This window comes from Macrosteles quadrilineatus, unplaced genomic scaffold, assembly GCF_028750875.1.
Source record: "Macrosteles quadrilineatus isolate MER2022 unplaced genomic scaffold, UCM_ALF_1.0 Scaffold_9__3_contigs__length_116548681, whole genome shotgun sequence".
Classification (NCBI taxonomy): Eukaryota; Metazoa; Arthropoda; class Insecta; order Hemiptera; family Cicadellidae; genus Macrosteles; species Macrosteles quadrilineatus.
The window spans coordinates 20,836,841-20,853,686 of NW_026542602.1; the positions used below are offsets into that span (position 1 = coordinate 20,836,841).

The 16,846-nt window shown below is 38.0% G+C and overlaps 1 protein-coding gene across 2 annotated transcripts; it reads left to right on the plus strand.

Annotated features, from left to right (window-relative positions):
* The first annotated feature begins 314 nt into the window (after positions 1-314).
* Positions 315-16,444, plus strand: LOC129004188 (uncharacterized). Of its 2 annotated transcripts, none has more exons than XM_054432658.1 (4): positions 315-434; positions 12,761-13,302; positions 14,033-14,183; positions 14,528-16,444. In XM_054432658.1, exons 2-4 carry the CDS (start codon positions 12,832-12,834, stop codon positions 14,698-14,700), a joined length of 795 nt encoding a protein of 264 aa, XP_054288633.1. In that variant the 5' UTR covers positions 315-434; positions 12,761-12,831; the 3' UTR covers positions 14,701-16,444. The 2 variants fall into 2 exon arrangements, with proteins under 2 accessions (XP_054288633.1, XP_054288634.1); XM_054432659.1 differs by lacking the exon at positions 315-434 and adding an exon at positions 4,421-4,439.
* Positions 16,445-16,846: the final 402 nt, after the last annotated feature.

The window sequence follows — 16,846 nt, forward strand, 5'->3', positions numbered from 1 at the left end:
TAACTGAAACTCACTAATGGTCTGTAAGAGGCTTTAAAAGGGAAGGCTGGGACATCAAGACGGGGTTCCACGAAGAATCAAGTGTGAGTTTTCCGTGTCTTAAGTACATAGTGTTAAAAGCCTTTTAAAAGTGCCTTAATGTCATCAAGAGTAAGTGACACACTCTACCGGTCCTAAACAGAACTAGGTCATTGGTTGCTAGGATACGGCGTCTAGGCAGTGCGCAGGGGCGACCACTGGGATCGATATACACGGGGAGCCATAAGGTCGAGAATCTCCGTGTAAAACTTACAAAATCGACCTTACGGTATCCCATGTGAGCGTTGTGTTTTCTTTGCTTTCCAGTACATACTAGATACTTGTTGAGGAGGGACCATTTTATTTGTATTTAGAGTTAATATAAGTGTTACTTGGACTTCTTTTCTACATTGATGGTATGTCTTAAATGCAAGACATTGTCTGTTGTGTTTGTTGTCTGTTTGAAATCACTGATCTATTGAAGAAAAACTGTGTTAACTATGTGTATGTAACGCATGAGTATTGAATAACAGTATAATATTTAATAGGGTGTCAAAATTGAATATGCATGACAACTTAAAGATCCACTTTTCTTATTCAAACAGAGATGTTATAGTAGAGTGATTAGTATCAATAAGTAATTAGTCAAACAATAATTAGTTTGTTTGTTTTATAACATTAAAATTGAATTTATCACATGGCATTTAGGGGTTGTACCAAATACGGTACAATGTAATAGTGTCCGTCCTCCAAATACGGATTAAATTCTCCTTGCCTAGAATACCGTTCTCTTAATCTTTTTATAGGTAGGTTGAACGAATAGACAGATCTACTAGGTTGATGAATAAGGCACATTACCTGTGGGATATTAACCTGTGTCTACCTACAGGAACTTCACGATCCAATTACTATGTCAGCTGAGCTATAATTTTATTTATTAATATTAAAAAATAAATATAAAATATAAAGAGGAGTCAAAGTTCGGCTGTGTTATGGATTCATTATGTTTTTTTTTCACAATTCCATTGTTGAATAGGTGCTCAACTTAAGTATTACTAAGTAATCTGTGTGTATAGCTTCAAATTATTGTTCATTTTACAAAAAAAGAACCTCTTAGTATTTAACAAGTCAACAGTGTAGTATATCTCATCAGGTATCCGTTCGCAGAAATAAATAGCCTAAATAAATAATCGGAAAATAAGTGATCCAGATGGGCAAAAAACAATGAACTTGATCTAAATCAAATTTTATGGCTAGTAAAAATATAAGTAAAGTATTAAACATGCCATACTATGTGTACACTAGTAGTCATCATCCTATGTCCTGCACACCTATTTACAGCAATGGCAGGCCTACACGTGACAGCTCTGGAGACCCTCAAAACTCTTATGTTATAAATGCTAAATTAATTTGACACTTTTTTAAACTACATGCAAGTAGAGTAAAATAATTATAATGTTCAGTTATTAAGAGAGCTAGTGCTATTAAACATACGAAAATTTTAGTAATTTAATTATTATTCCAAGTATTTTTATAATTACAAAATTTCCATTCCAATTTTTATTCAAGATTGTATGTTTATTATTTGGTTTAAAACATCCAGTTCAAATTAGTAGTCTCAAAATGTTTGTATTCAAAATTTTTAAATGTTCTTACAAAAAAGAGGTTGTACACAAATTTTTTTTTAATCGTTGGAATATTTACTAAACGGCATAAATTACATTTGATTTTAAATTAAAATAAGTATATAATATGTATAGTATATTGACCAATAGTGTAATGATATTGTATCCTGTATTTTAATTCATTAAAGCCTATTCAATAATTAAAGATTAAGCGACATAACTGTAGTATAAAAATCAAACTGTGACAATTAGTAGTCGATAACGTAAATCATTTATATTTATTCGTATATTATTCTTTGAAAACTAGTCCATAAGCCAAATGTAGTATCTAAACTCCCTACATTTTAATTTAAAGCTAATCTGTTGACCTATTCACTGATAGTGTTATCTGTGATGGTGGTAAATTATGGTGTTATCTGTTAATATCGTGTAAACGGCTGATGTTAAACTAACAGCTGATGCGTGTGTCGCAGCTGTTCTACAATCAGCTGTTTCACACCGTTCAAGCACCATGTTCACTCGACAAGACATACAGCGTCATTGTTTTGTTAAATTACCGATTTTACAATTAAATAAAAGTCTTACATTAGTTATTACATTATATGTTAGGTTTATTCATTGTTTTAGGGTATGATTTATTCATTTCGAATTGTACACCTTGATTATCCAGAAATTATCATTTAACTAATAATTATATTGTAAAATTATTCAATAATATATGAATATTCAAATTTAAAATTACACACTAATTGATGGACATTAACATCTAGTAACCATAGCGCACCATTTTAAAGCAACAAAGAGATAACACTTTTGAAGTACAACATAGACTATTTAAATTAAAAGACTATTTAAATTCGTCCGTCTTGCAATGCAACTCAACGAACGCTCAAATATTACAAGTAAAGTAAACTCAATTAGATTAATCTACTAAAAACCAAATTAGAAATCCCAATCTAAGTTCATCAAATTCTGATATATTTTACGAGGTTTATTATGTCCAAATTGTAGTATATTTATGTGAGTCCATATTAGTCTATAGGTCTAATAAATTTCTTTGACATTCATTTCTAGTTTGGTTCAAATGTTAACATTTAGGTTAACAAAGTTTACAAATAGGTTAATATGTAGGTAACTTATTTGAATATTTTCTTAGAATAGTTTGGCCAGTACGTGAGGTTGTATACAACAAAAACACTGTTTGGTTTTCATATTCAACAAATTCTTTTTCTATAAACGAAAAACAATCAATTTAGTAAGTTATTTTTATTTGTTTTAGTAGTTTTAGTAGTGGTGTGGTGTACTTTATTAAATACCTATACAGGGTGTCTCGTAACTCTCTGGACACATGTATATATCGTTATTGCTTAGGTCAAGACAAACACATTTCACCATTGGAACATGTGTCTGTGGTGTCTAGTTTACCGACTGTCGGCATTTATGTGTTTTTTACAAAAACACTAACAACTCCTAAACTGTTTGAGATACAGCAATGAGATTTTGCATAACTGTTAATCTTATTAAGGCTAAATTTTATGTAGTTTTCAATGATACCTTATTTGTTAAGATTGGATAAATAATAACAGAGAAATGTCTTCTTTTCCAAATGCATGACCACTTTTCTCCATTTAAACAATGCTAAACAACGTATAAGGAATATTAGCATTGTTTAAATGGAGAAAAGTGGTCATGCATTTGGAAAAGAAGACATTTCTCTGTTATTATGTATCCATTCTTAACAAATAAGGTATCATTGAAAAATACATAAAATTTACAAACTTTTTTGTCCCTTGCAATTTTTTGTTAAGTTAACGGTTTTCGTGAAATTTGGCATCAAATGTTTTAAACGGCTGCCATTTTGAAACGGTTAATGATTTTTTAGTATAATTTTAAACAACGATAAGCCTTAATAAGATTAACATTTCTGCAAAATCTCAACACTGTATCTCAAACCGTTTAGGAGTTATTACAGTATTTGTAAAAACACATAAATGCCGACAGTCGGTAAACTATACACCAGAAACCCATGTTCCTATGGTGAAATGTGTTTGTCTTGACCTAGGTAAGCAATAACGCTATATACATGTGTCCAGAGAGTTACGGGACACCCTGTATAGCAATTAAAATCGTTACAAAGTTAATTCGTAGTTAAGTCGTAACCAAGTTAAAGTTAAAATCGGTACAAAGTTAATGAACCTGAAAATACATAACAGGCTCTTTAAAAATAAATTCACTAAGTAAATTTAGCGTTGGCCTTAAGTTAAATAGTCTATAGCCAAGACTAACATTATTTCAACCAGGCTATATCACTAGTTGGGCACCATATATGACATGTTATTGGGTCAAGGGTTAATTTATTCAAATCTCAATCCATCGTATTTATGGCGCAATACCTGAATGGATCTAGGTCAAAATGATTGGCCATAAACTGGTATAATGGAGCCAAACCCTTAGCCTCAGTTGCTTAAAGTAGAGTCTGGGGAATTAATATTTCAGTTATTAGTAACAATATAGAAACTATAATGACGATGTGACACGAAATAGGCTATAGTTATACTGTTTTCTAGCAATCTCAGTCAGTCAGACTAAAAACATTTGTCACAATAATCCCTCAAAACATAAGATAACAATTTTACATTTATCTTTGAAATACAGACATCCACATCTACCTACAAACATACTTTCATATTGGGACACATCAAACAATTTGTCCACAAATTACCTCTAATTATATAGCATAAACATACAGCCGCATGTGCCGTAACTCACTCACTGACTGGCTGACAGACTGATGAGGTAGGCCTACAGTATACAATTTCCATCACATGTTTATAAAATAGCCTATAAGTTTGAAATTTGGCACGATTATTATAGGTCTTGGTCCTAAACCACCAGGGAAATTCAAAAAATGGCTGATTTTTTTAATTCTAAGAAAGAGGTGTTTTTTTAAGCAATTATTGCAGCCAAACCAATGGTCTAGTAAAAAAAAACTTGTGCACTTTTGATTTTAAATAAACTTAAACTTTTTTTAATTAAACATATTTTTCTATCTCCACCTCTTCACCTGCAAGTAGAACCTTATTTTTCAAATTTTGAGATTTTTACTGGTGGTTTTGGCCACCATATGTTAATATATTTACCTTGCACTCTACGTTTTTTGTAAGCTGAAAACTGTTGGTATTGTTACTCTTTCACCCCCAAATTCAGGCTGAAACTAAAAATGTTAACTTGTTTTCCTTTTTTTTATGGGTTTGGCTGCCCAGGAGTAGGTTCATATTTACCTATATTTTAATTTAAATATGCCTAAAGTATATTCAGTTCTTAACCATTTTTGGACATTTTTAACCCCCTTCTACCGCAAAATGGGGAGGAAAATTTTATTTTGAATCAAATTCCAAATTTTGGAAATTCTATTCAATATAAAAATACGTAAATGTAAAGTTTGCGACGATGCTTTCTGCACTAGTAAAAATATTAAAAGTGCAGTCGTCACCGTTTGCCGGGATAGCTCAGCCTACGATGGCTGGGTAAAATTCCAGGGTCTGCGATAAGGTCAGGGAAACCACTAGGCCAATAGCCGGGTCTAACCGGTATAGGACTGGCTCATACACGGGCACTGTGAACAAGTCAAAAACAAGTCACCAAGACAAACGTGCAATAATCACTACCAGGCCTACGCCGATTCTCCACACTCCTAGGGGGTCGTTGCTGACTACGCAACTCGGGCTTCGTCCTAACTATCCAATAGCTAAGCCCAGAGTGCCTAAAACACGGTGAGTTACACGACGACTTGCCAATAAAAACCACAACGCGTGTTATCACCAGGCGGGGTCTACTAGGCCACTATAATCCAATACACAACTCTAATGCCCAAGCTAAGAATCTAACAGTTCACTCAATAATCGTACCACATAATAATATACAAGTACACTATAGGTAGAGTGACTACACCACTAGTAGCTGGTCTCAATAAATACCAAGCCAAACAAGCGAAACTAAATGGCAATTGCCCTATTAGAATATTGAGCTACTTAGTAGCAGATAAATAAATATTAAATACGTTCCAAACACTAGATAAATATATTATCTGATAGCCGGTACTCCGCTATCCAAGCTACCAAGATAACGTGTTGGACTACCAAACAAGCTGTTCAGGTTAAATTGAAATAATAAAATGAATAAACAATAACAACCCTACTACTGCTACTGCTACTACCAACTTTATGTTACTTAGCTGGGCTTCTGTTAATCGGCTAATAATATTAGCTACTAGCCTACTGGCCTCGTGCTTCCAACTACGCACGCTAAATCGTGCAGCCTAGGTTTGTCGGGCCTCAGAGTTATTAGTAATATAACTAACTCTAGGTACAACGCAAAATAATATCTACTACAGTCAATTAAATTATATTATTTGCGCTCTAGCACCTGCCCAGAACCGTCAGGAATATACTTTAATATTATTCCTGACTAATAAATCCTAACTACCGTCAGGCTTCGACCAGCACGGTTACCACTCTAACTCTCTAACTCTCTTAAACCAAAATATAATAACACGTCGTCCACTCACCCCAAGTGGGTCACTGTTTCACTACCCAACTTGAATGCCGACACTCACTCCTTGAGCACCAACCTCACACGACACCGATGTCACCACAGCACTCCTCTCTACGTACACCACTGGACGTCTCACTAGACACACGCTATCCTCACTCACTGGGATCCACGACTCGAATGTCCTACCTATGCTATCCTGAGAAACTAGGATATCCCAGGCTTATCGGCACTGATAAGCCGGGTCAAAGGGCGCTAGCCAGGTTCGCCGCCGCCGCTTGCCTACCTCAACAATCGGTGCGCGGCCAAATAGCAAATATTTACCCCCCTAGGAAAAATAACTCGTTACATCCCCCACTTACATCGGGATGAAAAAAAAGAAAACGGCCAAAAAGAAAAAAAATCTTTGAACTCCGGCCAAAACAGAATACTCCAACCCCTAACCCAATGGTGAACCCTACACCACAGGTCTCAAACTTAAAACAAAGAAAAACTCTTCTACTCGCCACTACCAGCCAACATGGTGCTGAATGATTTGGCATCAGGAACCAGACGGGGATTTCCATTGCAAGGGCCTTCGGGGTCTTCGTCACCAATTTTGACACTGTCCATGCGGCCACCTGCTTGGCCAGAACAGTCATCACCCACGCCCATTCTTAGTACCTCTGTCCCACATGTCACCAATCCGAGGTCTCGGATGACATCCATACCCAGAATCATGTCTGTGGTGAGAGTGGGGACGTACAAGGCATCTCCCATCCACCGTCTTCCCGCAGCTTCTCCTGCTAGCCGAAACGAATACTCAGCCGTTGACCGTGACCCATCTGCCATCCTTAGAGGAGTGGTCTTCTTACAAGGCTCTATCCCCTGGCGTTTAAAATGTTCGGCGACTCCTCGCCCAACCAAGTTGACGACGGACCCAGTGTCCAGTAACGCCACAAAAACGCTGCCCATCAGCACAACTTCAATGAAGGGCCTAGAGTCCAAAGTTAGCCGGTCCTCGTCTACTCCACCAACCAGGCTGTTTAGTTTTCCGAGCCACTCGGACCACTCTTCTGAGGTCGTTCGTTTTGGGTGGCCTTGCCCAGTTGACCTCCTGATGCCTGAGCTGGCCTGCCGTTTCCCGCACGACATCCACACTGGTTCACAGTAAGACCGGGTTTCCCACACCCAAAACAGGAGACGGTCCTTAGTTTGCCACAGCCTCTGGCAAAGTGACCAATCTCCTGGCACCTAAAACACCGTACATCCTTCGCACCATCTGCCACTCCCCTAGTCATTACGGGCCTTTGTTCACGGACCCGGTTAGAGTCAAAATCTACTTGCTGCCCAATCGACTTGGTCTCAAGGGATGGTCTCTGAAAATTATGTCTTTCGACCACGGCCACTTCAAAACACTTCTCAGCCTTCTTCTTGGGAACATAGGCGGTTTCCAAAACCAGCGCTACGTTTGGTGAAGGAGGAGGTCGGAAGGCGGCCTTCTCTCGCAGATAGGCCTCATAGTCTTCAGCCAACTCCACCATCTCGGCCAGGTTGCTGAAGTCACGCCGGCGTACCATGATTTTGTATTCCGGACGCATGTTGCTGTAGATTAAGTCCAATCTACCATGCTCCGACAACGTACCGCTACGCCTAAGCAAGGTACTTATGGCAACAACGTAGTCCCGGAAGTGCTCGCCTTCACCTTGTGTCCTTTTCCGGATCTCCTCATCCAAATTCCTCCAATATCCTGGTGGGAAAAACTGGATTTCAAACTGATGTCGGAAAGCTTCGAAAGAATACAGGAGCTCCTTGCAGTTCCTGTACCAAAGAAGTGCTGAACCTTGCAGCAGCTCCGGCAGCGCTCTGAGCAGGTCCTCCGACGATATAGCGTACGAGACCATCAGCTCTTCAAGACGCTCCAGGAATGACACAGGGTCTCTACGTCCATCAAACTTCAAACCCCACTTTCGGACCATGTCGCATATCTTGGAGCAGTCCTTCGGCTCCACCCTGCTGGCCTCATTCGAGAGCATAGCCGATCCACGTGGCACCTCCACGCTAGAAGGACGGACTGGTCTCTCCGAATGATCACTAGGTCGCTGCCATCCCTCGGGTCTACTTGGTAACCCAAAGGTAGGCATGGGAGCAGCCACATCAGGGGACGTAGGGTTGGCGGGTCTTTTGAACCCATAGCCGACCTCATCACTCGGCGAGCCCCTCACCTGTCGCACCACCGATGCCAGATGTTCTCTAAGAGTCCGGGTATCGGTCTCCGAAGACAACCCAAGGATCTCTTTAATCGCCTCTAACTCCCTGCTAATTCCCACTACCTCGGCTTGGTCTGATCCCGTATTACCCAGTACCTGAGGTACGGTTCTCGGGGGGTCAGGAAGCCCCATAGTTGTAGTAACCGGCAGTACATATGTCGGTGCAGCAGCCCCAGCCGTACACAGCCTATCATCGCTGTACCGACGGGCATTCCGCTGCTTCCAAAACGACGAGAATCTCTGCCGTAATTCTGCAGAAGTCCCAGTGGTCACCAAACCATACTGGTCCATCGTCCTCATGAGCTCCCCTTTCGAGAGGTCATAGATCCAACCCACGCGACCGTCCCGGGGCTGCGACCCCAAGGACATAGTCGCTGGCGCGGAATAGGTCAAAGAAGTTGTCACCGTCGTAGCCACTACCGAAGAAATTATCGGCCAAACGGGCGAAGACGCCGGCCACAATGACGATGTCGTCATCACCGACAGTTCGGAGCTAACCCCAGAACTAGTCGTAGCAATAGCAGACGTAATAGGCGTACCGCCCAGCACAGACGTCGTACTCGTAGTCACAACCATATTTAAAATCCAAATACCACGACCAATCCGAAAAAAAAGCGAAACCGATTAAAATCTATTTCACACCGTTATAATAAATCAAACCAATTATAGGTGTGAAAGTCAAACCACAAATACACAATAAGGGTTCTCACTCAAATAATATTCGATGATAAAGCTCAATTAATTAGCAAAATTGAAATTACTAACTAATATCTATGTATACAACCACTAAATAAATTAGGGTTCACAACACACCACGCTGTAACAGAAAACAGGTTAGGCCTACCCAACCGACTATAAAATCACAGCAGGTCTGCCTAAAACTCTGCTCAACAGCTGAGGTCCGCAGCCAATCTGCACAAGTCCGCAGCAAATCTGCACAAATAAAATTATTTTGTTCGGGCGCCGTTAATACGTCAGCAACTCAGCACCACTGCCAACCTCAGTCCCTGTTCGCAGGCGCCATCTTGCGACGATGCTTTCTGCACTAGTAAAAATATTAAAAGTGCAGTCGTCACCGTTTGCCGGGATAGCTCAGCCTACGATGGCTGGGTAAAATTCCAGGGTCTGCGATAAGGTCAGGGAAACCACTAGGCCAATAGCCGGGTCTAACCGGTATAGGACTGGCTCATACACGGGCACTGTGAACAAGTCAAAAACAAGTCACCAAGACAAACGTGCAATAATCACTACCAGGCCTACGCCGATTCTCCACACTCCTAGGGGGTCGTTGCTGACTACGCAACTCGGGCTTCGTCCTAACTATCCAATAGCTAAGCCCAGAGTGCCTAAAACACGGTGAGTTACACGACGACTTGCCAATAAAAACCACAACGCGTGTTATCACCAGGCGGGGTCTACTAGGCCACTATAATCCAATACACAACTCTAATGCCCAAGCTAAGAATCTAACAGTTCACTCAATAATCGTACCACATAATAATATACAAGTACACTATAGGTAGAGTGACTACACCACTAGTAGCTGGTCTCAATAAATACCAAGCCAAACAAGCGAAACTAAATGGCAATTGCCCTATTAGAATATTGAGCTACTTAGTAGCAGATAAATAAATATTAAATACGTTCCAAACACTAGATAAATATATTATCTGATAGCCGGTACTCCGCTATCCAAGCTACCAAGATAACGTGTTGGACTACCAAACAAGCTGTTCAGGTTAAATTGAAATAATAAAATGAATAAACAATAACAACCCTACTACTGCTACTGCTACTACCAACTTTATGTTACTTAGCTGGGCTTCTGTTAATCGGCTAATAATATTAGCTACTAGCCTACTGGCCTCGTGCTTCCAACTACGCACGCTAAATCGTGCAGCCTAGGTTTGTCGGGCCTCAGAGTTATTAGTAATATAACTAACTCTAGGTACAACGCAAAATAATATCTACTACAGTCAATTAAATTATATTATTTGCGCTCTAGCACCTGCCCAGAACCGTCAGGAATATACTTTAATATTATTCCTGACTAATAAATCCTAACTACCGTCAGGCTTCGACCAGCACGGTTACCACTCTAACTCTCTAACTCTCTTAAACCAAAATATAATAACACGTCGTCCACTCACCCCAAGTGGGTCACTGTTTCACTACCCAACTTGAATGCCGACACTCACTCCTTGAGCACCAACCTCACACGACACCGATGTCACCACAGCACTCCTCTCTACGTACACCACTGGACGTCTCACTAGACACACGCTATCCTCACTCACTGGGATCCACGACTCGAATGTCCTACCTATGCTATCCTGAGAAACTAGGATATCCCAGGCTTATCGGCACTGATAAGCCGGGTCAAAGGGCGCTAGCCAGGTTCGCCGCCGCCGCTTGCCTACCTCAACAATCGGTGCGCGGCCAAATAGCAAATATTTACCCCCCTAGGAAAAATAACTCGTTACAAGTTAAATGAAAACATAGTAGTAATTTAACGTTATCTTGTGTACATTTTGTTTTGTTACTTCATTCAGCTATCGTCACTCAGAACCTCTAAAAAACACCTTTTGATTGTTGTGTTTTTGGACTTAGGGGGTTATGTTCACTAACCTACTTCTATTGAAGATAAAATTCAGGATAATTGATCAGATCAGTTGGTCATTGGCATAAATAATTAGAAAAAGTTAAATAAAAACCAATAATTCCAACCTAACCCCCCCCCCCACAGAATCCTACTTTTTGAAAATTTTTGTTAAACTGTTTCTAGACGTTCTAGGTTTTTAGGATTTTTCTTCTAACTTTGATAGGCTGAACGTAAAAAAAAAACTACAACCCTTTTGAAAGCCCCCCACTTATTTTTAACCCCCTCTACTCTTGTGGAAGTGGTTCAAGTGGCAAAAATAATAACATTTCAAATAACTTTTCATGATTTTGTAACAGCGAGGTCAGCCTCCAAAGAGGACCCATTCTTCGATGAATTTAACCCCCAACCCCCAAGGGGGCCTGAGAATATCTAAAATACTGGTACCTCCCTCTGACTCCTACGATTGTAACTTTATTGCCTGCGATATGCTAATTGAACTAAAGAGATAGTTTTAAAGTTGATGCCTAAGCAAATTTTAATATTAGAGCACCAACCCCAACTTTGGGACTATTGACAGTATTGACCTAACTTAACTTATCATATCAAGACTTGTTTGATATTCCCAAAAACAACCTCTCTATGAAATACTTTCAACAACTAAGTTGTCTACGTTTTTAACGCAGATAAAAAATTCCCAGACAACATTTTTTTCCTTGTGGTACTTTCCCAAATCATGCCATCATGACTCAAATAAAAAAGGGGCCTGGGAGCGGAGCCTCCAGCAAGCAAAAGGCGAGTCCATAGGCATACCTCATCTAGTGAAAACCCTGCCCTTTTCCAAACAAGGATTAAGTTACTATTGTAAAATTTAAAATAAAAAAAGTTAATATCATTTTTTCATTAATAATGAACAGTATAATTGCATTGTGAATGTTGCACATGCACACTGGTCAGTTGTACATCAGCAGGAATTACAGTGGCCAGTGTGATGGCAGATTGGAGCTTATCACAATCTTGCCATTACAGCCATTGTTGTTATAATTCCCTCTCCAACAGGGGATCAATGGATCAATGGCTGGATGTTCTATTTGTTTGTAAGGCTTCCATCAACTCTCATTGAAGAGGGTTACCATTTACAGCTTAATGTTGGACTTACTACACTGTTTAATATTAATTTGTATAATACATCGATCACATGTACCCTATACCTTACTACAAAGCTTATTTTCCAGGAATATAAAACATTTTTATTTTATGCATTGGATAATTTTTATGTGTGTGACATTGCCCTAACTAAACAAGGCTTAGAAAACACCAATTCCTAGTAAAAATGTAGTTTTGTTTGTCCTAAATGAAGGAATTCAGGTAATCCAGTAGTATTCAGTAATCCAGACTATATTTAGGAATCAGTTGTAAGGGATTATGAAACTTTGGATTAAATCAAATAAAACTTGTTATAAAGAAAGAGAGTTGTGTAACAGGACTGGTTGGATATGATGGAACATGCTTTGCAGAAAACAAGCTGGTAGTGTATTCTGAATAGTTTTAGAAACTACAAACTACTTGAAGCACTGTGTATTAGGTACAAAAAAAATAATTACAGTGATAGATTTCTAACAACTGTAATCTGAATAAATCCTTTCTGATCTGCTTACAAATGGCTTCCGAATATTTTTAATATGCTAAGAAAAGTAATGCAATACAATTGTTTACAGGTACCAGCTTATAAGTAATGGGCACACAAACTCAATCAAAAATCCAATCATGTTTGTATAACCAGTGAAAGATGTCATCCGTAGTATCTTTTCCAAATTTATTGTGTCTTTTACTCACTGGTGTATTAATCATTCACATCTCTACTCGTACACCTATTGAAGGTAGCTTTCCCAAAATCGCAGATGATTTGGAAGTTATTTTTTGCAAAGTTCCACAATCAAGGAGGGTTGAGGATTTAAAAAAATGTTCTTCAGCGCAGAAACTCTTCACGCTGTTGAAAAATGGATGTTCTTTTGAGCGCAAAATGATAAAGGTGATAACAAAAACTAATAAAACAGAGATTGAGGAAGACAAACAAACAGTGGTAGCAGTGGAGGTGGAAGAGGAAACTATATTAGAGGAGACAAAAGCAACGGAAGATAAACCGGAAGAGGAAATTAGGTCGTCTTTGGTTGACTCTTTCATCATTAGTCTTTTGGTTTGTTCTGCAATTGCCAGTCTTGTTGAATGGCACAGAGAGAGATCTAGGAGAGAGGAGAAGGTAAAATAGACAATATTTCATATATTGTAAAATAAATACTTTCTTTAGAAATATAAAATAACTCTAGGCTAAGCTTTTACCAAATCTAATATAGAAATGCATCTAAAAGACTGTCTGTAAACTTTTACAAACATAACAAATAATTGACATCAAGGCGTAATACAAAAAATATTTTTGGCCAATTTTGGTTAGTTAACTAACAAAATACTTTTGTTTCTAATAACAAAACATCTTCTCTGTCAAGTCTTTTGATCACGACCTATTTTTAGTATAAAGTTTTTTGCATTTTGATCTATTTAAAATAAGATGATAAGTTTTTGATTATCCACAGAACGTGACGTAGTGACACAATTCACAATAATTATTTGGGAACACTTTTTGGTTTCACAATGGATAGTTATATGAAACTGTATAGGATAATAATACGGTTACAGTATGAGGTTTTAAAGAAACACATTTGATAAAAAAAGCATAGAAAGTCTCTTACATAATTTAAAGCTGAAGAAACTAAAATTTTTACTTTCTCCCCCTATACCATAGTATAGTAAGTATTGATTTCGTCAACATTTTCGAGTTTGGGTTTAGAGAGGATATATATAAGTTTTGGGTCCCCCTGAACCCACTTAAAGTGGTTTTTGAAGTGATGTCTGTGATTTATGATGTATCTGTGTGTGTGATGTGTTAGAGTTTTGTATGTGGTACTGGGATTAACAATGATTCATTTCCACAGACCAATGGAGAGGGGTTTGCTACCAGTGGTACCGGTACGGGAGATGGTGTCATTGATCGACGCATCTCACTGGTGGACTTGACAGTGAATCGTCACATCCGGAGACAAGACTCTCAACAGGCGGATGCACTGAGACAAAACAGCACTCAAGGTGGAAACATTTTGATCAAAACTTTTAAATATGTAACTATATTTTAGAAATATTCAAGCATATTGCAAAAACCAAGCTAGATTAAAGAATCATCGTCAAGTTTAATTTTTAATGTGTGTAAAAGCAAGTTTGTTTAATGTCAAGGTTTTGCTAAATCTATGGTACAATTTTAAAACGTCATTCTATAACTTACATATTTAACAAATTTCAACCAGCACCCAAGGAGAGTGAGAACCAAAAATTGTGTACGTCTCGCAGAGTGCAGAAACATGCTTTTACCATAAACATTGACTATGTACTAGGCCTTAAAGCGTAATGTACTGTAATCATTCTGATTTTCATAGGTTCCCGGCCCCCACTCCTACGGCGCAGCTCCTTCCCAGCCCAGATCCCCGAGGGTCGCCGGCCGCCTCCTCAACGCCAGCAGAGTATCCCTGCCACGCGCCGGATGTCCATCGACTTAGAGGACGATGGTTCACCAGACCGGCGCAGAGTTAGAATTATCCGGCGCCACTGAAGTAAACTACTGTATTAGTAACACTTTGTCTACAACCAGAGTTACCCATAGGAGAATATTCATCAAAAGATTAACTGTACTTTTTACATTTTTTCTACTTGGTATGTAGAGTTAAAAAGAGTTTTTTTCATAAATCAACATCTAGTTTTACATTGCAATTTGCACAAATAACTTGATGGTATTTATCTGGTAATTTTCAAAGACAAGCTACATGTGTTATGCCAATTGTATTGTTGAAACTTTGGTTTTCTAAGTCAGTGATTGTGTGTACCAAACATTGTAAACTGTTAATTTCTTCAAGAGGTTTCTACCCCTCCCTCTTTACAATATGATTTGTTTAAATTTTAATATTTTTGACATTGACTCTGCTTGGAATTAATTTACCAGCATAACTCTACTTTCATCTTAAGACATATAGTATTTGAATTCCTACATTCTAAAAAAAAGTTTATAATCAAAAGGTGGACATTCTACTCCTTTTTTGCTTTAAAGTATTAAAATATCATGCCATCTAACATATCCTATGCCTTCTTCAGTGATTTAAAAGTCTGAATTACTATAAATGTTTTAATAGACTAATTGATTTTAAACTTATAAACTTTAATGAGAATAAGGGTACCCACACAGCGAGCCAAAATATACTCTGTTAACCAGGATAGTAGCTTACTCGCTTACTAGATGAATGCCCGGTCTGGCCTTAAGTACAGATCATGCAAAGTAGGATATTGTGGGAGGGATAAGGGAAAGGCTCCCATGAACATAGAGAGTCACACCACTACACAGTCTTATTCATTTAATCCAACAGCCATTAATTGTGGAGTTGACTGTACAAAATAACAATAACGACAATGGGGGGAAGGCTTCTTGTGCCCATGTGGATTCTGCTCACGACTCCAACTAATTCTTTGGTGGCAGAGGTTATGGGCTTAGAAATATACCTGGTATTGATTCAACTACAACCCTTATTCCGTTATTTGTTTTTGACTATCCGATAGGTGAATCAGTCTAGAGACTAAGAGACTAGCCAATGAATAATATAATTGTATTTTATTCTTTTTATTTAATATTAGGGGTCTGCAGGCCAAACCTATTTCATTAGATAGGGTAAAAAATGTTGACCTATGGGTCTCATCTTCTGCGGTTGCAATGAAATCGTAAACATCTTCTGTGATCGGGAGGAATTGTGAACGTCTCCTAAATTCAGGGCAAGATAGTGAACCTCTTTCGATATCGGGGAGACTGCCTCATTTTCCCATTCATTTTTACCATCACAACGAAATCTTCGGAGACGTGGCTTGTGGGAATAAAATTTTGAGAAATCCCTTTACAGTTTATCGGTAACATTCTTTTTTAAGAGAAAAAATTTCTTTTAAGAATCCCCCGCTGGGACTGCTATTTGGGGGATCTATAAACGGCCCTGCGATCTATATGCCTAGATGCTTTCTATATTAGTTGCTTGTTTTTATTATAAAAAAACAGAAATTAATGAAACATTAGATCAGGGTAAGCTACCAAACTAGCTACCAGTGTATTTTAGCCTCACTGTCTAGACCTACATCTCTTTTGTTCATACCGAAATTGAATATTTTTTAACCTTTAAAGATTTATTAAATTTTAAAAGATATATTTATATGTTATTTATAAGAAAGTTATGAGAAATTTACCACATATCTTACATTTATATTGTAAAAAGACTTATAATAAGTGTTTATACTCAGTATTATTACCTACATTTCTGTGATCTCAAGAGTTGATTAAATATTCAATTCAAAATTACTGTTTTTACGTCCCATCCATACTTCTTTTTAAAGTTTAATTGTTATATAAGATTAACAAAGTCACACTTCTTATTATGAGTTTTGGGTTTTAAATAGCTTTTAATACAAATGAAATAAGAATCACACCCTAAGACAAAATATGAAAATTGTGGAAAAAAGATTTTGTAAAACAGGAAAGCCTCAAACTTTACAACACACTTCAGAATTGTAATCCGACTTCTTGATACTTTGTAAAAAACTGCTGCTCTTAAAAATTCACTGCTTCATTGGACATTTTATTGTTTCAATATTTGCTGGGATGAAAACTACCAAGTCAAACACAAAAAAGATTGAAAAGATTTAAAGATATAAATTGGAAGTGTAAATTA

Bases quoted from the DNA above. Each gene is read 5' to 3' on its own strand.
- LOC129004188 (XM_054432658.1), top strand. From the start codon at position 12,832: ATGTCATCCGTAGTATCTTTTCCAAATTTATTGTGTCTTTTACTCACT. The intron at 13,303-14,032 runs GTAAAATAGACA...TCATTTCCACAG, and splicing joins GATCTAGGAGAGAGGAGAAG to ACCAATGGAGAGGGGTTTGC. The intron at 14,184-14,527 runs GTGGAAACATTT...TGATTTTCATAG, and splicing joins GAGACAAAACAGCACTCAAG to GTTCCCGGCCCCCACTCCTA.